General features: G+C 44.9%; 1 protein-coding gene across 2 annotated transcripts in view; it reads right to left on the bottom strand.

Moving 5' to 3' along the window:
• The window catches only part of GRIPAP1 (GRIP1 associated protein 1), a 485,545-nt gene that overhangs the window by 334,477 nt on the left and 127,547 nt on the right, over window positions 1-23,521 (bottom strand). For both annotated transcript variants that reach the window (XM_069209507.1, XM_069209509.1), the window contains 2 exons: window positions 16,324-16,458; window positions 13,894-13,989 (listed from right to left, as the gene is read on the bottom strand). In XM_069209507.1, coding sequence (XP_069065608.1) covers window positions 13,894-13,989; window positions 16,324-16,458 — 231 coding nt within the window. The remainder of the gene's footprint in view (window positions 1-13,893; window positions 13,990-16,323; window positions 16,459-23,521) is intronic.

A 23,521-nucleotide genomic window follows, 5' to 3' on the forward strand; every position in this document is an offset into this window, starting at 1 on the left:
TCATAAAAATAAAGTACCTTTATTTTTAGTATAACTGTATATTGTGTTTTCTTATGGATATTGTGCATATGACACTAAGTGGTACTGTAGTAGCTTCACACGTCTCCTAGTTCAGCCTAAGCTGCTCTGCTAAGCTACCATTATCTATCAGCCTAAGCTGCTAGACACCCTATACACTAATAAGGGATAACTGGGCCTGGTGCAAGGTGCAAGTACCCCTTGGTACTCACTACAAGCCAGTCCAGCCTCCTACAATCTGCTGTTGCGATGAGTTGCAAATACGACCCAATCAAGAGGTCCCCCGTCAATTGAAGATAAGATACAGCTTCACACTGTCCAATTCCCATTTGTGAGTGCCTAACATCAGAGAACATCTGCACACACATTCTCCAGGCCTGGCACATACTCTGCCTGTGGATCTACATTGTTTTCCTATGACCCAAAACCAGAGTTACTGGGTTTAACAGGAATCATCTTGCCCGTTTCAACATTTACAGATGTAGTACATCGTTTGGTGTTGTCTATTCGTATTAACACTCAAGAGTCTCTCACATGGAAGAGAAAGGCATTAAGAACTCATCTCACTGCCCTGTGCTTAAATAGACTGAAGTAAAGTCTGGATTCCAATAGAAACCATCTTCTGCTTACATGCCAGTTGCTGAAATGAGCCCCTTTTGCAAGGTGAGAGACATCTTTTGGCAAGAATATTAAACATCTGACTGAATTAGCAGCTGACCATCTAATATATTGTCCTTCTTTGCCCACCAACTTTGTGAATCTGCATTATTTTTGTTATGTTGATTTTATCGACCCAATCTCCTCCTTCCGGCATCACTGTTCATTTAGTTCCTCTAGAATTGGGCTCCTCTGTAGAAAGCATTGAGGAATCAACAGAATGAATGACAACATGCAACCCAATAACATCTTTAGTTTTCTCACATTCACTATGTCTTGTGTATGGGCAGAAAAGCTATTTGTTGGTGTTTGACATCTCTACTTTGTTGGAAACCCCTTCCCCTTCATCCAATGTGTGACTATTTCTGTTTGGATGAAAACTAAATTGTTCAATGGGAACAGAGTTGATTTCTTTATACTTGTTGCAAGACCTAGTGCAGCATTGAGTGACGCTGCGTTCTGAACAGCTTTGCAGTCATGAACATAAGAAGGAGTTTTGACGAGCCAATCCTCAAAGTTAGGTTAAGATGACAGATACAGACGCCAATCTACAAACTTTCTAACACCATAAGAAAAATCTTAAATAAAATCATTGCTGTCTCTGACCCTTTGTTATGAAATCTATAGCTCCTTTGGAAAATAATTGTATTGCTTCTCTATACCTCTAAGAGAAAGTTGTGAATCTCTTTTTACAGTGGATGATCTGCATAGATTCTGAATTTGTCCCATCTTTACTATGTCCAGAACCCATTTGCCAGATGTAATTACCTGTCAGGCTTCTTAAATAAACTGCAACCTCCCCCCAGCAGGGAGGGTCAACCAGGTGGGTGAAAGTCTGAAGAAGTCAGGTTATTTGTTGAGATTCTGGCAAGAAAAGTAGCCTCCTGTGTGTCTCTGGTTCAACCTACAAGGTGGCCTCTGAGTTGCAGATGAAACTGGTAGTAATCCTGTAGAGGACCAGATCGCCTTGTTTGATAAAAGTTGTTATAAAGAAAAAATATTTGATAACATTTCCTGTAGCCTGAGTATGGCCACTTCAATGCACCCTATGACCTTGCAGTGCCTGTATTTGTACTGATGGTTTGAAGCACTATCAACCACTTTCTTGTCAAAGACAAAGTTACCATTAAATGCCATGTCTATAATACAGGCCAGCACTTTAGGCCTGAAGAGCTCAAACATCCGTATTGCTTCATAACAGTAGTACCATCCATCTGTTTAAAAACAACTTTAGATGAATCCATTGCAGTATCACGAGACAGAGGGTGTCATCTTCTTTTTTTCACTTTAGTAGGACCTTAGTTAGGCGCTAGTCTTCCTCTGACAAATGTTTGACGAACAGCCCCATCGCAAACTCTAATTGGCGGCTATACATGTACAAAAATGCTGATGCATTGGGATCCTCATAAAACTGTCAGCCAGCACACAGACTCTCTCACCCATGGAAACCTACTTTTACACTTCATACGGTGGATATGTGCATAGCGCAGGTGGACAAGCATAACGTCTTCGGTAAAGGCGCTAACACTGCAGAATCTGTTTTCACTTGGTGTAAAAAGGATGATTGCAAATTGTCAAGGATTTACACTGTCCCCTTTGGAACTCCTCTGAAATTACACAAGGGGAATACCTGTCACTCTTGTATTTCTTCCTTTCACCACATTTGTCACATCTCTTGGAAAGAGATACTTTTGATGTTCTTTCTGTCACAGTTGATACATAATGAGCAACTGTAGGAGGCTGGACTGGCTTGTAGTGAGTACCAAGGGGTACTTGCACCTTGCACCATGCCCAGTTATCCCTTATTAGTGTATAGGGTGTCTAGCAACTTAGGCTGATAGATAATGGTAGCTTAGCAGAGCAGCTTAGGCTGAACTAGGAGACGTGTGAAGCTACTACAGTACCACTTAGTGTCATATGCACAATATCATAAGAAAACACAATACACAGTTATACTAAAAATAAAGGTACTTTATTTTTATGACAGTATGCCAAAGTATCTTAGAGTGTACCCTCAGTGAGAGGATAGGAAATATACACAAGATATATATACACAATAGCAAAAATATGCAGTATAGTCTTAGAAAAAGTGCAAACAATGTATAGTTACAATAGGATGCAATGGGGGAACATAGGGATAGGGGCAACACAAACCATATACTCCAAAAGTGGAATGCGAACCACGAATGGACCCCAAACCTATGTGACCTTGTAGAGGGTCGCTGGGACTATTAGAAAATAGTGAGAGTTAGAAAAATAACCCTCCCCAAGACCCTGAAAAGTGAGTGCAAAGTGCACTAAAGTTCCCCTAAGGACAAAAGAGTTGTGTTAGAGGAATAATGCAGGAAAGACACAAACCAGCAATGCAACAACTGTGGATTTCCAATCTAGGGTACCTGTGGAACAAGGGGACCAAGTCCAAAAGTCACAAGCAAGTCGGAGATGGGCAGATGCCCAGGAAATGCCAGCTGCGGGTGCAAAGAAGCTTCGACTGGACAGAATAAGCTGAGGTTTCTGCAGGAACGAAAAGGGCTAGAGACTTCCCCTTTGGTGGACGGATCCCTCTCGCCTTGGAGAGTCGTGCAGAAGTGTTTTCCCGCCGGAAGGACGCCAACAAGCCTTGCTACACGCAAATCGTGCGTTTGGCGTTTTTGGACGCTGCTGGGGCCCAGGAGGGACCAGGAGGTCGCAAATTGGACCTGAAGAGAGAAGGGACGTCGAGCAAGACAAAGAGCCCTCACTGAAGCAGGTAGCACCCGGAGAAGTGCCAGAAACAGGCACTACGAAGATGTGTGAAACAGTGCTCGCCGAAGTTGCACAAAGGAGTCCCACGTCGCCGGAGACCAACTTAGAAAGTCGTGCAATGCAGGTTAGAGTGCCATGGACCCAGGCTTGGCTGTGCACAAAGGATTTCCGCCGGAAGTGCACAGGGGCCGGAGTAGCTGCAAAGTCGCGGTTCCCAGCAATGCAGCCCAGCGAGGTGAGGCAAGGACTTACCTCCACCAAACTTGGGCTGAAGAGTCACTGGACTGTGGGGGTCACTTGGACAGAGTCGCTGGATTCGAGGGACCTCGCTCGTCGTGCTGAGAGGAGACCCAAGGGACCGGTAATGCAGCTTTTTGGTGCCTGCGGTTGCAGGGGGAAGATTCCGTCGACCCACGGGAGATTTCTTCGGAGCTTCTGGTGCAGAGAGGAGGCAGGCTACCCCCACAGCATGCACAAGCCGGAAAACAGTCGAGAAGGCGGCAGGATCAGCGTTACAGAGTTGCAGTAGTCGTCTTTGCTACTATGTTGCAGGTTTGCAGGCTTCCAGCGCGGTCAGCAGTCGTTTCCTTATCAGAAGGTGAAGAGAGAGATGCAGAGGAACTCGGATGAGCTCTTGCATTCGTTATCTAAAGTTTCCCCAGAGACAGAGACCCTAAATAGCCAGAAAAGAGGGTTTGGCTACCTAGGAGAGAGGATAGGCTACTAACACCTGAAGGAGCCTATCAGCAGGAGTCTCTGACGTCACCTGGTGGCACTGGCCACTCAGAGCAGTCCAGTGTGCCAGCAGCACCTCTGTTTCCAAGATGGCAGAGGTCTGGAGCACACTGGAGGAGCTCTGGACACCTCCCAGGGGAGGTGCAGGTCAGGGGAGTGGTCACTCCCCTTTCCTTTGTCCAGTTTCGCGCCAGAGCAGGGGCTAAGGGGTCCCTGAACCGGTGTAGACTGGCTTATGCAGAATTGGGCACCTCTGTGCCCAACAAAGCATTTCCAGAGGCTGGGGGAGGCTACTCCTCCCCTGCCTTCACACCATTTTCCAAAGGGAGAGGGTGTCACACCCTCTCTCAGAGGAAGTTCTTTGTTCTGCCATCCTGGGCCAGGCCTGGCTGGACCCCAGGAGGGAAGATGCCTGTCTGAGGGGTTGGCAGCAGCAGCAGCTGCAGTGAAACCCCAGGAAGGGCAGTTTGGCAGTACCAGGGTCTGTTCTACAGACCACTGGGATCATGGGATTGTGCCAACTATGCTAGGATGGCATAGAGGGGGCAATTCCATGATCATAGACATGTTACATGACCATATTCGGAGTTACCATTGTGAAGCTACATATAGGTAGTGACCTATATGTAGTGCACGCATGTAATGGTGTCCCCGCACTCACAAAGTTCAGTGAATTGGCTCTGAACAATGTGGGGGCACCTTGACTAGTGCCAGGGTGCCCACACACTAAGTAACTTTGCCCCTAACCTTTACCAGGTAAAGGTTAGACATATAGGTGACTTATAAGTTACTTATGTGCAGTGTAAAATGGCTGTGAAATAACGTGGACGTTATTTCACTGAGGCTGCAGTGGCAGGCCTGTGTAAGAATTGTCAGAGCTCCCTATGGGTGGCAAAAGAAATGCTGCAGCCCATAGGGATCTCCTGGAACCCCAATACCCTGGGTACCTCAGTACCATATACTAGGGAATTATAAGGGTGTTCCAGTAAGCCAATGTAAATTGGTAAAAATGGTCACTAGCCTGTTAGTGACAATTTGAAAGTAATGAGAGAGCATAACCACTGAGGTTCTGGTTAGCAGAGCCTCAGTGAGACAGTTAGGCACCACACAGGGAACACATACATGCACACCTATGAGCACTGGGGTCCTGTGTGACAGGGTCCCAGTGACACATACATATAGGCCACAACCTTATGAGCACTGGGGTCCTGACTAGCAGGATCCCAGTGACACATAACAAACATACTGAAAACATAGTGTTTTCACTATGAGCACTGAGGCCTGGCTATCAGGATCCCAGTGAGACAGTGAAAACAGTGACAAACACCCTGACATACACTCACAAACAGGCCAAAAGTGGGGGTAACAAGGCTAGAAAGAGGCTACCTTCTCACACAACCCCCCCCCAAACGAAGGACAATAAGGCTAACCTTGGCCAGTTGAGACTTTATTGTCTAAGTGGTGATAAGTAGAGAGTAGCTCTGCAATAGACTGGTTACTCCCTTTATCATCCACTATATGGTTACTTCCCTGTGGGGATGTAAACCACCCTGTTAGAAGTTTTTTAGCTAAGCAACAATGTGAAGATGTATTTTCAGAGTTTCTATCAGTAAGTTTTAGTTTAGAGCAGTGGGAATTGTCCACTGAACCTATTTGTAGTGATGGAAATGCCAGACAGGGATGCTGTCTCAGAAAAGCCATAGCTGGGCAAAAACTTTGTCCATCTGGCTGGAAGAGAGAACAGGGATGCTGTTTCTCTTGAGTTGGAGCAGGGCAGGGATGCTGTCCTATGAGCTCCACACTAGGGCAGGGATGCTGTCCTAAGTGTTGTGAGGTAGTGCAGGGTTTCTGCACTAAAGTTTCTCTGGGAGGGTTGGAGGGATGCTCCATGTTAACTAAAATGGTGCTGTTTTTCTCACCAATGTTAGTTATCCCACAGAGAGGTACTTCCACCTCAGGGAGTCCAGCTTTGCCAGCTGATGATTCCCTTGGAACAGGTGCCACCCCAGGAGAGGTTTCTCCCACCACAGGAATAGTATCCTGAATGGTAGGGTGGTTAGGGGATACTGTGATACCCTTTTTACCTGTTGATGGAGAGGGATCCTGAGTTTTCAGGCATTCTCTCCTTTGCTTTTTCATTTCACTTGAAATGAGAGGGAACAATTCCTCAGGGATGCCCAGCATGGCTGCATGGGCATAAAACTCTACATCAGCCCAACCTGAGGCCTCTAGGTCATTACCTAAGAGACAGTCTACAGGTAAGCTAGGTGATACCACCACCTGCTTAGGGCCAGTAACTCCACCCCAACTAAACTGAATTATAGCTAAGGGAAGAAACTTAGTGGAGTTATGGACATCAATAATCTTATACTGTTGTCCAATGATGTGTTGTTCAGGAGGCACTAGGTTTTCAGTCACCAAAGTGAAACTGGCACCTGTGTCCCTGTAGGCCAAGGCCTCAACACCATTTATTGAAACTGTCTGCCTGTACTTATCCATTGTAAGGGGACAAGCAGCCAGTGTGGCAAGGCCAATGCCACTAGGTGTGACAGAAACTGTCTTGGGACTGATGACATCAGTTTCCACTATGGACCCATAAGTGAACCCAACTACACCCTTTGCTTGACTGTTGCCAGCAGTCCCACCACTAGTACCACTACTGCTAGGAGCACTAGAGCTTGATGTATTAGTGGTGGTAGGCTCAGGGGGTTTACCTGGACAGGACTTATCCCCTGGCCTATGGCCTCTGTTTTTACACACAAAGCACCAAGGCTTTTTAATGTGTGCAGGTTGGGAAGAAGAGGAAGAATTTGTTTTATCCCCACCCTCTGAAGAGTGTTTAAGATTTGAAGTGGGATCTTTGGTTTTACCCTTATCCCCATGCTTATCTTGAGATTTTTCACCATCTTTCTTCTTATTGCCATCTTTGTCACCCCCTGTATGAACTTTTCTGTTCACCCTTGTTCTGACCCATTTGTCTGCCTTCTTTCCCAATTCTTGGGGAGAGGTCAGATCAGAGTCTACCAGGTACTGGTGCAACAAATCAGACACACAATTATTAAGTATATGCTCTCTCAGGATTGTGTTATACAGGCTTTCATAATCAGTAACTTTACTGCCATGTAACCACCCCTCCAAGGCCTTCACTGAATGGTCAATTAAATCAACCCAGTCTTGTGAAGACTCCTTTTTGGTCTCTCTGAACTTTATCCTGTACTGTTCAGTGGTTAAGCCATAACCATCCAGGAGTGCATTCTTAAGAACTGTAAAATTATTGGCATCATTTTCTTTCACAGTAAGGAGCCTATCCCTACCTTTTCCACTAAATGATAGCCATAGGATAGCAGCCCACTGCCTTTGAGGGACATCCTGTACAACACAGGCCCTCTCAAGTGCAGCAAACCACTTGTTAATGTCATCCCCCTCCTTATAAGGGGGAACTATCTTGTGCAGATTCCTGGAATCATGCTCTTTTGCAGGATGACTATGGGGAATACTGCTGCTGCCACCATGGGTATCTAAACCCAACTTCTGTCTTTCCTTCTCTAATTCAAAAGACTGTCTATCCAAATCCAGCTGTTGCTTTTTAAGCTTCAGTCTGGTTTGTTCCACCCTCAACTTATTGAGTTCCCTCTCTAACATTCTGTCATCAGGGTTGGTGGGAGGGACATTTCTAGAAACAGAGCTATGATGGGAATGAACAGAAGGAGACCTGTCCCTTACAGAAGCCAACTTAACAGCTTGGTTTACAGAAACATTACTACCAGTATGGTGAGAATAAATGCTTTTGCTATGATGTGAGACAACACTATTTCTTTGGTGTGGCTCATCATCATTACCATCTATGCTAGATTGTCTAGTAATGGGCAGGCTAGGAAGTTTCTTTCCTGAATCTTTTCCTGGGGGAGTCCCTGAATCAGATTGGGTACTATTAGGTACTTTTTCAACAGATGGGCCACCTCTGGCCTTATCCTGTTCTCTAAGCATGTTAATTAACAGTTCCAAGGCAGGATTCTTCCCTACACTCAAACCTCTCTCTATACAGAGACTCCTTGCTCTTTTCCAGCTAAGGTTGTCATATGCAAGTTTGGACAGATCAACACTTTGGCCTGTGCCAGACATTTTTTAGAGAGAGTTAAAGTGATAGAGAAAGAGACAAAAGTTTTCAGAACTTTTTGGAAAGACAGAAAAAAAACTTTTTTAAACTTTTAAGAACTTTTTGAAAGTTTTTAGAAGTACTTTTCAGCACTTAGAAAAGAGTGAAAAGAGGAAAATGCAAAACTTTTTGGCTATGTGTATATACACTGACCTTGTTTTGTATATTTTTCTCTTATGAAAAGTACAATGACAAGAGTGGTAAGTAGTCTCAAGCACTTATCCCACCACTGCACAACCAATGTAGGAGGCTGGACTGGCTTGTAGTGAGTACCAAGGGGTACTTGCACCTTGCACCATGCCCAGTTATCCCTTACTAGTGTATAGGGTGTCTAGCAACTTAGGCTGATAGATAATGGTAGCTTAGCAGAGCAGCTTAGGCTGAACTAGGAGACGTGTGAAGCTACTACAGTACCACTTAGTGTCATATGCACAATATCATAAGAAAACACAATACACAGTTATACTAAAAATAAAGGTACTTTATTTTTATGACAGTATGCCAAAGTATCTTAGAGTGTACCCTCAGTGAGAGGATAGGAAATATACACAAGATATATATACACAATAGCAAAAATATGCAGTATAGTCTTAGAAAAAGTGCAAACAATGTATAGTTACAATAGGATGCAATGGGGGAACATAGGGATAGGGGCAACACAAACCATATACTCCAAAAGTGGAATGCGAACCACGAATGGACCCCAAACCTATGTGACCTTGTAGAGGGTCGCTGGGACTATTAGAAAATAGTGAGAGTTAGAAAAATAACCCTCCCCAAGACCCTGAAAAGTGAGTGCAAAGTGCACTAAAGTTCCCCTAAGGACAAAAGAGTCGTGTTAGAGGAATAATGCAGGAAAGACACAAACCAGCAATGCAACAACTGTGGATTTCCAATCTAGGGTACCTGTGGAACAAGGGGACCAAGTCCAAAAGTCACAAGCAAGTCGGAGATGGGCAGATGCCCAGGAAATGCCAGCTGCGGGTGCAAAGAAGCTTCGACTGGACAGAATAAGCTGAGGTTTCTGCAGGAACGAAAAGGGCTAGAGACTTCCCCTTTGGTGGACGGATCCCTCTCGCCTTGGAGAGTCGTGCAGAAGTGTTTTCCCGCCGGAAGGACGCCAACAAGCCTTGCTACACGCAAATCGTGCGTTTGGCGTTTTTGGACACTGCTGGGGCCCAGGAGGGACCAGGAGGTCGCAAATTGGACCTGAAGAGAGAAGGGACGTCGAGCAAGACAAAGAGCCCTCACTGAAGCAGGTAGCACCCGGAGAAGTGCCAGAAACAGGCACTACGAAGATGTGTGAAACAGTGCTCGCCGAAGTTGCACAAAGGAGTCCCACGTCGCCGGAGACCAACTTAGAAAGTCGTGCAATGCAGGTTAGAGTGCCATGGACCCAGGCTTGGCTGTGCACAAAGGATTTCCGCCGGAAGTGCACAGGGGCCGGAGTAGCTGCAAAGTCGCGGTTCCCAGCAATGCAGCCCAGCGAGGTGAGGCAAGGACTTACCTCCACCAAACTTGGACTGAAGAGTCACTGGACTGTGGGGGTCACTTGGACAGAGTCGCTGGATTCGAGGGACCTCGCTCGTCGTGCTGAGAGGAGACCCAAGGGACCGGTAATGCAGCTTTTTGGTGCCTGCGGTTGCAGGGGGAAGATTCCGTCGACCCACGGGAGATTTCTTCGGAGCTTCTGGTGCAGAGAGGAGGCAGGCTACCCCCACAGCATGCACAAGCCGGAAAACAGTCGAGAAGGCGGCAGGATCAGCGTTACAGAGTTGCAGTAGTCGTCTTTGCTACTATGTTGCAGGTTTGCAGGCTTCCAGCGCGGTCAGCAGTCGTTTCCTTATCAGAAGGTGAAGAGAGAGATGCAGAGGAACTCGGATGAGCTCTTGCATTCGTTATCTAAAGTTTCCCCAGAGACAGAGACCCTAAATAGCCAGAAAAGAGGGTTTGGCTACCTAGGAGAGAGGATAGGCTACTAACACCTGAAGGAGCCTATCAGCAGGAGTCTCTGACGTCACCTGGTGGCACTGGCCACTCAGAGCAGTCCAGTGTGCCAGCAGCACCTCTGTTTCCAAGATGGCAGAGGTCTGGAGCACACTGGAGGAGCTCTGGACACCTCCCAGGGGAGGTGCAGGTCAGGGGAGTGGTCACTCCCCTTTCCTTTGTCCAGTTTCGCGCCAGAGCAGGGGCTAAGGGGTCCCTGAACCGGTGTAGACTGGCTTATGCAGAATTGGGCACCTCTGTGCCCAACAAAGCATTTCCAGAGGCTGGGGGAGGCTACTCCTCCCCTGCCTTCACACCATTTTCCAAAGGGAGAGGGTGTCACACCCTCTCTCAGAGGAAGTTCTTTGTTCTGCCATCCTGGGCCAGGCCTGGCTGGACCCCAGGAGGGCAGATGCCTGTCTGAGGGGTTGGCAGCAGCAGCAGCAGCTGCAGTGAAACCCCAGGAAGGGCAGTTTGGCAGTACCAGGGTCTGTTCTACAGACCACTGGGATCATGGGATTGTGCCAACTATGCTAGGATGGCATAGAGGGGGCAATTCCATGATCATAGACATGTTACATGGCCATATTCGGAGTTACCATTGTGAAGCTACATATAGGTAGTGACCTATATGTAGTGCACGCGTGTAATGGTGTCCCCGCACTCACAAAGTTCAGTGAATTGGCTCTGAACAATGTGGGGGCACCTTGGCTAGTGCCAGGGTGCCCACACACTAAGTAACTTTGCCCCTAACCTTTACCAGGTAAAGGTTAGACATATAGGTGACTTATAAGTTACTTATGTGCAGTGTAAAATGGCTGTGAAATAACGTGGACGTTATTTCACTGAGGCTGCAGTGGCAGGCCTGTGTAAGAATTGTCAGAGCTCCCTATGGGTGGCAAAATAAATGCTGCAGCCCATAGGGATCTCCTGGAACCCCAATACCCTGGGTACCTCAGTACCATATACTAGGGAATTATAAGGGTGTTCCAGTAAGCCAATGTAAATTGGTAAAAATGGTCACTAGCCTGTTAGTGACAATTTGAAAGTAATGAGAGAGCATAACCACTGAGGTTCTGGTTAGCAGAGCCTCAGTGAGACAGTTAGGCACCACACAGGGAACACATACATGCACACCTATGAGCACTGGGGTCCTGTGTGACAGGGTCCCAGTGACACATACATATAGGCCACAACCTTATGAGCACTGGGGTCCTGACTAGCAGGATCCCAGTGACACATAACAAACATACTGAAAACATAGTGTTTTCACTATGAGCACTGAGGCCTGGCTATCAGGATCCCAGTGAGACAGTGAAAACAGTGACAAACACCCTGACATACACTCACAAACAGGCCAAAAGTGGGGGTAACAAGGCTAGAAAGAGGCTACCTTCTCACAGCAACATCAATGTATAAACTCCTTTTCTGAAAGTACTAAAAAAGTCTTTCCCAAGGAAAGTGGAGCAGAGCTCTTGAGCGTTCTGTTCATGGAGATGCTCTGTAAAATATATGGCAGCTGCAGCCTATGAGGGGAGTAGAGAAGGGAGCCCATCCCTCTTATTGGCCAGAGTTCTGTTCAGACAGGGAAGTGAGCAGGTGATCTAAGGTTTTTCCAATGTTGTTTTCTATACAGGTACACTGCTACTGAACATTGGTCACCACGGGGTCCTAGCACAACATGAAATATTCAACCACGTGAGTATATATAAAGATCCAATGTTGAAGAATAGAAAGATATCAATCAACATAATATTTGCAGTTAGAAATCAACATATACACAACCAAATATGAATCACTCTGTAACAATAAATGTGTGCAACTTTTTGTTTAAAAGTAATAGTCAATGTATTGTCATACACAGCACAGAGTAACTTTCACAACTGAAATAGCAGGATTGTTTGCCAAGCAACAATGTGATCAGCTACTTGTTCATCTCAGTGCCAGAAAAGCAGGGGGTGTTGCAGGTCAGAATAAAGTTACGCTGACATAGGTGGGTGGGTGTTTCAGTGCTGAAAATGCATGAAAGGCTGCAGGACTGGATGGAGGGATGGTTTCAGTGCTAGGTCTGGATTTTAAAAAAAGGACCTGCAGTGGATGCTATAGATCACGTGAACAGGCAGCACTATATAAGTACTGCAACATATGGGGGTGCTGCAGTTAGGTGTGAGGTGCATTATCAGAGAGACTTGTTGAGTTTTTCAGCTAGTCCGAGACACACTCAAGAAAAGGCGAATGATGCAAAAACCTGGATAACACACCATTTTGTATGTGCTCACACTGAAGTACTCATGTGTCAAGCACACGTTTGCACACACACACAGTGATGTATGCATGTTTGCACACTAGTTCACAAGATCTAAAACTGCTGGTTTTCGTAAGCTTGAAACACTGCAGGATGCTGCAGTCCTGCGTGCTATTTTTCATTGATGTCTCACACATTTCTTTGCAAGGGATCTTGGATCTAAATGCTCAAGCAAGTTTCCCGGAACTTGCAGCAAGGATTCCATGGACTCACAATTAGGTTGGTACAGGACCGCAGACACATTTTCCCAGGTGGGTCTCTAGGAGTTCACACACACGTGTCTATGGACTCAGATTCCACAAGCTCACACCCCAGTTTGTATGGACTCACCTGTGGGATTCCAGGTCAAGTGCGGCCAAAACAAATACTTTTCAGCCCACCGATTCAAGCTTCTTTGTCTCTATCGGGAGACGCAATGTGGAAGGCATTAGTTATCTGCTTCAAGGAGGGCATTTCAACGACCAGATTTCCAGTGATGAGAGAGACAACTAACAGTGGGAGTCACCCGGAGAAGGCCATTTGTTGCCTGGCAACCTGTCTGCCAACTGCTGGCCCAAAAAGCAATTTCTCCTATGCAGCCATGGCAGAGTGCAAGAGAGGACTTATAGAATGGAAGCATTCTGCTACTGATGAGGTGGCTTGCAAGATCTCAACCTGCAGAGGGCAAGGCTAATTTCACCTTCTTCATGCACTAAAGTCATAAATGAGGAGACTGTCTCTGGGATGTGGCCAGAAGGGAAAGGGATGTCCCCTTCTGGAGCAGTGTCCAGAAAAAGTTTTCCAAGTCTAAATATAAGCCAACGTCAGTGTTATCATTCGGAAGGAGGTTATCAGCTTCCAAATCACATCCCCTGTGTGGCCATAATCCTTGTCAGGCACTGGCAGAGCCAATTTTCCACAAATACAAGTCCTGAGAAAAACCAATGTGGCATTCAGGAGTTGGGTAAGGGACATAAATGGCCTCAATTTGGGTGGTTAGGAGTGGTGCAGTATCATATTGGAAAGTGTTTGCTGCTGCTCCCCAGCTTCAAGTGAAGTATGGTCACTTCTTGGTGATGTTTGCTAGATTGAGAGTAACAATCTCATGGCTCCTGCGTGAGCCCATATTTTGTGCTATTTACTGTGTCTTACTAGATCTGAGTTCTTAACCCCTACCAATTACCACAGAAACAATGGCTGCTCGGCTTCACTACTTTTGGAGAGCCAAGTGCCTTTAAGGGAGTAAAACTTGGTTACTGAATTCGAGTGCACCATTTTGTGGGCCTGGGATGCTAGTAGTGAACAACAGTACCTTTCTAGCCTCATCCAAATCCTGTAGCAGCCGCTCCTTCTCCTGCCCGAGCTCCTGCAGCTGCTCCGAGAGACGAGTGTTTGCTCGAAGAGACTCCTGCAGAAAGAGAAGACAGAAGTTAAAGAAAATGAGACCACAATGGCCAAACACACAAGAGGGACCCCAAAAGTACTTGAAAGAAAGAGGTCCTTCCACTGGCAGTAACAAGGAAGGTAAATTTGACTGTCACTAATTTGGTCAATTTATGGATTGATCTGGTATGATTACTAATCTGTAGACATAAAATTAATGTTGTCTTCAACCTTTGGAAGAAGATGGCTAAAGGTCCCAGGGATTTCCTCTCAATCCCCACTTATATTGCCCCTGCCTATTACTCCACCCCCAAGACTGCGGCCTAGCTGAACCCAGCAGAAGCCCTGGGCTGGTGTATTTTTGTCCAATGCTGCATATGTTTCAGTTCAAAAGACAGATTTCTTCACTGCAGTCAGGCACATTATTAATACCAGTGGGCGACCCCCGTATCGCAAACTTGATGTGTACAGCAGAGGAACTTCTCCTTTAAACCCCCGAAGAAAGGGTGCCTCACCATCATATAATGAGTTAGAAGCTACTATGAGCTTCTGAAAGGCTACCACAGATCTTTAAAAAGAGTTAGACAGTAACAAAGCTACAGAGCTACAACGTGTCTTTGTTTTGTGTGGCCAGGGCTCCAACGTAGGGCCTACAGGCCCAATTAAAACATTACCTCAAATAAATATAAACATGTATTCACAAATATTCATAACTTGCAAACGAAACATCTAAAAGCGAGTTTGTAAACTTAATTTATCAGCATCCGTGAGTTTTGTCGATTAGCTTAGTGGGAAAAGTGTTAAGGATGTCCCATTCCCCTTGGAGGTTCTGCAAGAGGCTCGGCCTTCTGTGTCTCAGAGGAGAGGTCACTGTTCCTCAAAAGGGCAGGATTAGGCAGAGAAGCTAAAGAGAGACATAGTACAATTAACATCTTTCCTGGCTTTTTCCAGACCGCCAAGTAGAAGATCATTGGAGCCAAGAAACAACATTAGTGCTTTCTCCAAAGTAAAATGCTTATTTCAAAAACTGGCATGCAGGCAAGGATGGAGTATAGGTTACCAAGGGAAGGGCACTCCGATAGCCATTATCAGCCATTTCTCTTGCACCAGCAGAAGTCCAGTGTTGCTTTTTCACGGATACTTTGGACGTTCTCTAGATATTTATGTGGTTCTGTACATGTACTTCATGGTGTTCCAAGTATGAGAGGACAACTCATGCTTCTGATAAGACCGTAGCTCAATTCTATTGTCAATCTCATATGACACCAAAGCTTAGTCAGTTTTCAGGGGTCCAGAAATTCCCCCACAGCCCCATGTTAACCTCCTTCTAATACTGACAATCAATAAGAGCCTAACTGTTACAGTCCAAAGCTCTCACAGAAGCAGTGAATCCTGCTCAACAAGTCAAAGCACTAAATATCAACTCTGAAGTACTCCAGTGCTGGGCACTGCATCAGCAGGTCCACGCAAAGAAAGAGACAGACAGGCCTCAGCGGGTCAGTTATTCCCGCCCTTCTCTGGGCAACAATAGATGCCACAGTGGAAAATGCATGTCCTCAGTGGTCCACGTACTGCCACGTTAAGCTCCACTCCAACACTGCACACTAAATGCGTTAATGACGACAATCGACAATGATTGCCCTTGATTCACAAACCCTGCGTTCCAATCTCAAGTGCTAAAAACTGATGTAAATACAAAAACAGACTGCCCAGGTGGGCCATGGCAAACAGGCCTTGCAGCCCTGGACCCCTGTCTCCGGGATACCACCCAGCATTTCATTGGGAGATTCAGATGTCCGAGTTCTTGGCCTTCCTTACAAAGGGCATCTCTAGCAGCTTGATAACACCCAACACATCACGGCTGAGAACACCAGGGGGTGAGGGGGGTTTACATTTCTAGCCAGAGGCCCATTGTACTTGCAGAAGCAAATGATATACTGTTAATACAGGCTCATCAACCTTGAATGAAGTGTTTAAGGGTGTGCTTAGAAGTCTGTTCCAGAAACCTGCCTAGTAGCATAAGGTATTGCAATGGAATCCTCTTTGAGATAACCAACTTGTTTATAATACTGCCATGAGGTGTGGCTCTCACAAAACGGTGCTGTTCCAACCACATTGAAATTCAAATGTTCCAGGCCTCTAAAGAGTTGTGATTTACAATTCTCTTGGATGTCAGTCTTTATTCTATCATTAAAAAATATTCATAAAAGAACAATAAAGTACAGAATTCATTATTATACAATTATATGATTGAAATAGCATTCTAATAAGCAACAACTTAAGACGTAGGATCTGGCACGAGTCAGGCAATTATTCCAGGCACACTAATCTAGGACACTTCTATGACTCCATCAGATACCTGGAGCTGTGTGTTCAGATCATCCCGCTGAGCCATCAGGGCCTCATGGTCAGCCTGCCGCTGCTGCAGCTCTGCGGTCAGTGACATGCCCTGCTCCCGGAGAAGATTCATCTCCTGAGTCTTTGAAGTCTGGATCTAAAGACAGATGGATAAAGAAAATAGGAAACTATAATCAAAAACACATAAAACATAAACTCACACGATTTAATATCTAACCACGTGATACACGTATGCATGTCTTACCCATAGAACCTTGCGCTCAAATTACATGACGAGCTGATTATCAAACTCAGACATAAGACATCAGTAGTTTTCTAAAAACACTGTATTGAAGGGGTTAAAGAAAGGGCCAGATGCTTTTTCCAGGGTACAGCAGAACAAAGGACTCTCCCCAAGCCCTCTGCCTACAAAATGAATGATGAGCTCTGTTATGCTCCACAACTTGCCATATACAAGATACTGAAAAGACAAGAGGGAATGTCAGATCATTTCTGAACACGCCCCTAGACTTAAACAGACATTTTAAAAAAAAAAAACACCTAGCCTGACTCCCTTTCCTGATGTAATCTCTCTATGGCCTGTACAGCAGGGTAAGGATAGACAACTCTGTCCCAGGAGCGTAACTTCTGTGTGGTTGTCATTCGCACTCCAGGCTGGTCTTTAGTCTGGACATGCCCTGAGCAGTGAGACTATGCCACCCAGCAGTCCACGAGATACTCAACTGGGGTTGAGGAACCGCAGTACTGCCCATTGTTGATGTAATGGTGATCCTGCAATGTCCACCACCTAGGTCAGACACAAAGGATGTCCATATCTGCTGATCCAAGTCTAAAAAGGAATGTATTCATCCTTCATAACTATATCTTGGTAGCTAAATATACTGGAAGAGGTTGCCAAGGGTGGTTTAAACAATCCTTTTTGACTTATAGTCCTGGAGGTATCACAGGTGGTTCTTCTTTGGTGTGACAACTTTTTGGGTTACAAGGTTCTTGGAGTGATTTGTTTTCCTCTGACCTTGAGGTCGCTGTGGTACTCACGTCTGGCTCAGAATAGAGTTTGGCCCAGTGTCCCTCCATCTTCATCACTTGATCACTTTTTAAATTCCTTTACTGGAAATCAGTTGGACTATGGACATGATCATTATCAAAAGTCGGCCCAAATCAAGCCCCAGAGGGAAGCAATGCCCTTAGAGCCAAAGTTTTCTGAAACATAACTCCTAACCATAGGCTGACTCATGTGTAACTACAGAACAGCACTTTCTAGCTCATGTGTAGGACAGATTTATGAGTACTTAAGAGTGACCATCAGATGCACAAATATATTAACATGCAACAATTAAGACACTCCACATCAGGGGTGGTTACAAATCCAAATACAGAGATCTCTGGACTAAATACTCCAAGACAGGAAGAGGCACTTGCTTTCACAATTTCTACACATATTAAAGCATGCTTGGTATTTCTGTACCTGTTATTTAAATGGGACAGGCACATCTCTATGCCTCTCCCTTTAAACAGCGGGCAAGCATTCAATTAGCTGCTGATATCAGCATCTGTGATTGAAGGGGGAAACTAAAGGCATCTAAAATCAGTGCTGTTCTATCACCTTTGTAGGTCTAGCACAGACAACATATTTCAGCAGGTTTAGCTTGGATTTCTTGACCTCAATGACACTTACAGATACCAAGAGAGTTCCTGTATCCTCTGCTAGTATTTCAACCCCTTATGCCACTTTGGGACAGCACAAGCAAAATCGGCACCCCTCAAACACAGCCCTGAACCAGTAGGGGTTGGTATTATCCTCTGGGAAGGGGAACTTGGCATTGGGAGTTAGCTACAGTAATCATACTGGTCAAAATCCAGTGAAAAGGGGACCATCAACCAGAGGCTTGTGCAGACATTTCCATTTCTTGCCTGCGCACAGGAATTTCATGTTTCCCATAGTCCTTTTGAAACTTGCCAGCTTGATTTTCCATTATGAATATTTTGGGGAAATACTGGCATGCATCAACACATTTTACTTAACGATGCTTCACAGAAATGGCACCTAAAGTTTCACAGTAGTTTAGCAAACATTTTGTTTTAGTTGCATTTTTTGTGAACAATTTATTTTGAAAGCAAAGAATCATGAATCCTGCCTTCACAATTCTGCTAATATGTGCATTTAATCAGAGTGCATTATGGGAGCACTATACGTAGTCTCATATTGTTAAACTTTGCAAACGTATGCATACATTTTTATACTAGAACCACTATCAGCAGTGCAGTCTGAAACTTAAAACACTTCCTTAGAGAGCTCACCCTAATAGTATAGGATTTGCATTAATGAGCCATAAAGATGTTTGAACAGCATTAACATATGGCACAGATATTACCTTAACTGCTGGCAATGCCCTTCTCTGACCCATAATGTGGTACTCTGAACTGGCAGCAAAAGAGGTTTGTGCTGGAGGGGGTTGAGCTCACTTGTCCCAAGGACAAAATAGACATGAAAACTTGTTGTCCTTGACCCCAAACAATATGTTCTGGGCGTTGGTATCCAACATATTCCTTTAATTCAGGTCAAAGTTTTCACAGCACAATGAGACAAGGAGAATCTTACAAAGGTTCACCCAAAACATGGGTGCAATCATCTTGCGCTTGGGTTCTGTTCATCTTTGGGAGTAGCGTCTCTGGGACAGACAACAGGGCCAGCCCTGCCGGGATGACTCAGTGTGCACAAGAAAGAAGACCATTCTTTCTACCGTCCCACCCCCTCCACGAAGCCCTAAGGCGGTGCTCTGAGAGAGAAAATTCAGACCACTGCTCAATAGCTAAAGCAGCCCCATATTCTTCCTTCCACGCTTTACTGTTGGATACTAAACACAAACCGGTACACCCACCAGCCTGGACAGGATGTGCTTCCGCCTGTATAATGCTTTTCCAGGTGTGATCTTCAATGGATGCAATGCCTCAGTCACACACTTGCATTCAACATGGAGTGGCAATACCCATTACCAAGTACACTCCCTCTGCAGACAAGCCTTACTCATGCCAACGAAGGGTCTGGGCATATGGTAGCAGCAATTTACCTGATGGGGGCCAGTAGGCATCTCACTCTTCAAGTACAGGAAAAGGCCTGTCCTGTATTACAAGTCAGGAAAACAGCATTCTGCCACCACTGATCCATGGTTACCTCCTGGGACCTAGACAGCAGTCCCATGCTTTGGGAAATGTGCTTGGTGAGTCCCTGTAGATGATAGAGCCAAGCTCTGGATCTCAAAAACATTTACACAGCCTGGGCGTCAGAGTGCACATGACTGATGTGTATGCTGGCTAAATATTTTAAAAAGCAAATCAAATCAAGATCCTAGCGTAGACTAACGTTGTGTTTACTCCAGGTACGAATGCACGTCTATAAAACTGTGCAGTGGACATTCCAATTCTAACAGTGGAACATGACAACAGAGGCATAAACCTTATGAGCAGATCCGAGTGGACACATGAGAGTAATGAACACATGGGTCACTGTCGAAGGTTTCTAGAAAAAAGTGATGTGTTCCCATGGCTGCGCCTTAGTGCGTGGAATGGATTTAGGGGCGAGTGTTGGAGAAGCGGAAATAGGTTTCTTAAGCTTTGTGTAATTTCTGATTTTGCGTGGTAACTGTTATTTAAATGTATGTGGTATTTTGTGCTTCGTGTTAGTATGTTACAAGCTATTGCCCGAACACTGAATGCAACCAAAAAGCTTCTTCTGAAAGCTGCTCCAAGAAGATGGGGAGAAGGACTGAAGTGATGTAGAAGTAGAGAAAGAGGGGGACCACTCCCAGATGCATGAAGGGAGATATTTATTGTTGCCCTGGCTGCAGTTGGTTGCAAATGTCCTAATATGTTTTAATTAAAATTAATTATGTTAAAATGAAGAACAACATCACTAATACAATGATGAATACAAAACGAAGAACTAATAATGACAGTTTTTTCATGTTACATTAGGCTCACAATAATGACAAACCCATAATTAATAATGTCTGGTTACCATAAATGTGACGTTAATCCTGACCCCAACCCTTACTACAATATTAACCCACACCACTGATATTACCCTGACACTAACACCATCATTAACCCGAAGACCAATTTTATAGCCCGTAATCGAACCCTGGTATTAACCCTTCACACCTTTTTAAATCGATGTAATGAAATAATGTCAAATGTTTTTTTTTTTTTTTAGATTTTTGAAAAAGTACATTGTTTAAAAGTTCTTTGTCCTTTTTTCTTACATAATGAAGTGAGGCACACCTTTCATCGTTTTGTATTTGTTCCTGTGGTATCTTAATATTCACACAATTTAATTACAGGACCGTAGGCTACCATTATGCATAACTCCTGTTAATGCCTCTCCTATGCAGCACATGAAAGTACATCACATCACAACTGCTAAACAATGTAGAACAACACCATCGCAGCTAGTAAAAGGCCCATGCTTGGAACAAACATCCTCTTCTGAACGCTGCTCCTCGACCAGATAAGCAGCACTGTTTCTTTCTCTGCATTATTACAACTCGAGTCCTCTTTGTACCCTCTTGATATGCTATTTCTACCTCTAATCTATGGAGACGTGTACAACAAACCATGGCGCTTCGAGCACCTGTAACTTCTTCAAAATTAATGCTGGAACCACCGCATACCCCTCGACATGATCGTGGGAGTCCGCAAACAACAGTCAGTGCTAAAACGAGCATATTTTTAGGAGTCACCCCTCTGCACGGGCGCTCTTTGCAATCTGCCCCCCGGTAGACGCGGCCCTGTTCTCCCTAGTTATCGCGAAAACAGCGGCCATCTCGGATTGGGATCAAGACCATTTTATTCAATGCGAGTATGGTAGTGCGGACTGACACCGTCACAACTGACAGATGCAGTTTGCTTCGTCTCAGCTGATCGGAGAGCACAAGACAGTAAGGCTCAGAGAGCCTGCATTGCTGGGCGTTCATAATTTATTTTAAATTTCAGATATTTTGCCTCTACATATTTTGAGCTCAGCTCTCTTCTGCCTCTCAAATATCTCTTAACAAGGAAGCTCCAAAATACAACTTAAATATTAGATATTTCATATTTACGTTGCTATTATTATTAAATTATCTACATTTAATATAAAAAGGTAAAAAGAGGAGAAAAATGAAACACTTGAACAAAGAGCTTTTACCCTCTACTGTGATGGAAGGTCTAAACACCTTCGGTAAGATTGAAGGTCCAAGCTCCTCACAAAGGAGTGGTGACCTTCGCGGCACCAAAAGATTGGGTGACCCTTGCGGCACAGAACAGATTGGAACCCTAGACCTAGAGTTTGGGGATCAGGACCCTGATGAGAACACGTATGAAGAATACATTTTTGATTTGGATCAAGAATATTGGATACTGATGGTATTTTTAACAAGCCATCATCCCCATCTAGCAAAAAAAAATATATATATATATATAAAATTAAAAACCCAATGGGAGAGGAGATGCTCTCCAGAAAACATAAGACATCCGTGGAGCTCTGACTGGTGGCCCATGGAACATGTGGGCAATTCTATTTCAAAAAGTGGATTAAGAACCCACTAGATAAAGAGGGACGCAATCTGCTTGCAACCGAATGCGTACGTTTGGTGATTGATGAAAAAGTTTGCCTTACATCAAATCATGATCCTGAGCTGATCACATTTCTCTTCATAATGGGACTAGACCCAAGGACAGGCCTTGAGAGGTCCCTTAACTCTGCCAAGATCCTCTACTGGACTTTGTAGGTCCGTTGTCAAGGATAATCGGTATGTCAGAGGAAGCCTACCCTAAAGGACTTCCGGTAGACCTGGATCTCCTGCGTGGTTGGAGTCAACGAGCCATGGCCCTGGTGGGAAATGCCAATGCTGCCCTTAACGTCGAAAGGTGCAAGGCAGTGCTTCTCAAGATTAATACAAAACTCAGAGACATGGCAGAGAAGAAAAGCTCAGAAAATCCTAAGAGTTTACTCTTTGGTGAGAACATGGTCAAGAACTTAGAAAAATATGTGGCCACGTTCATGGCGCTAGATAAAGCCTAGTCTAACATGCACAAGGTATTTGACCCAATTTTTGGCAGAGCCGGCAGAAGGGGACTTTCTGCCAGCCGATACCCACAAAGGTCACATTTTAATTTGTCCAGAACAAGAGGAGGATATGGCAGGTGATACCAAACCAGCATCCAACCAAACTTCTTCCTACAGAAAGGACGATTTCACAGAGGTAGAGAAGGCAAAGGTTGTGGACAAACTCCCCCTCTCCAAGGTGCGTGTCTTCAAGCCTCTTCTTTCTCTTCCCAAGAAAGTGGGGGGACGCCTCACATTTTTCCAAAAAAACTGGGGATCAATCGCTTAGGACCCATGGGTGTTACAAACTATCCAAGGTTTCAAAATAGAATTTTGGGAGACTCCCCATCAACCATTCAATGTGAGGGAGCTGGAAGTCCAGAAAGATCAACAGGTTATTGTAGAAAAGTGGCGTCCATGTTTTTAAAAGGGGCCGTTCAAGAGGTCAACCTAGAAAACAGGCTTTTCTCTAGTTTCTGTTTTTGGTAGAAAAGAAAGACAAGGGATGGAGACGGGTGCTAAATCTAAGGTAATAAACAGGTTCTTAGTCTACAGGCACTTCAAAATGGAGGGTGTCCATCTCCTATGGGATTTATTACTCAAAGACGGCTGAATGGTAGGGTGACCAGATTTTGAGGAGCAAAAACCGGGACAGGTCAGACATAAAAGAAGGACTTTAGACTTTACTCTAACTTTTATATCTGGCCTGTCCCGTTTTGTTTGGCGTAGCTTTGTGAATGTGTGCCTATACATATGTGTGTCTGCTGGGAGCAGACAGGGGACTGTTTTGCCTGACAGTAACAGAAACATTACTTTAATTATTTCATACTTTGTAGGCGTCTTTAACTTATGCTTCCCTAGATAATCTGACCTTTGTCCCAAAAACCGGGACATTTATTTAATGATCTGACCTTTGTCCTAAAAACCAGGACATTTATTTAAAATTAAGAGAAGCGTCGGGACACCGGGACAGTCCTCTAAAAACCCAGGGAAATCCGGGACGTCTGGTCACCCTACTGGATGGTGAATTTAGACCTAAAAGAAGCATCCTTCACTATTCCCATGGCATTGGAATCCCAGCCCTACCTTCAGCTCATTTGGCAAACCGTCTATC

The sequence above is a fragment of the Pleurodeles waltl genome, chromosome 10 (assembly GCF_031143425.1).
Source record: "Pleurodeles waltl isolate 20211129_DDA chromosome 10, aPleWal1.hap1.20221129, whole genome shotgun sequence".
Lineage (NCBI taxonomy): Eukaryota > Metazoa > Chordata > Amphibia > Caudata > Salamandridae > Pleurodeles > Pleurodeles waltl.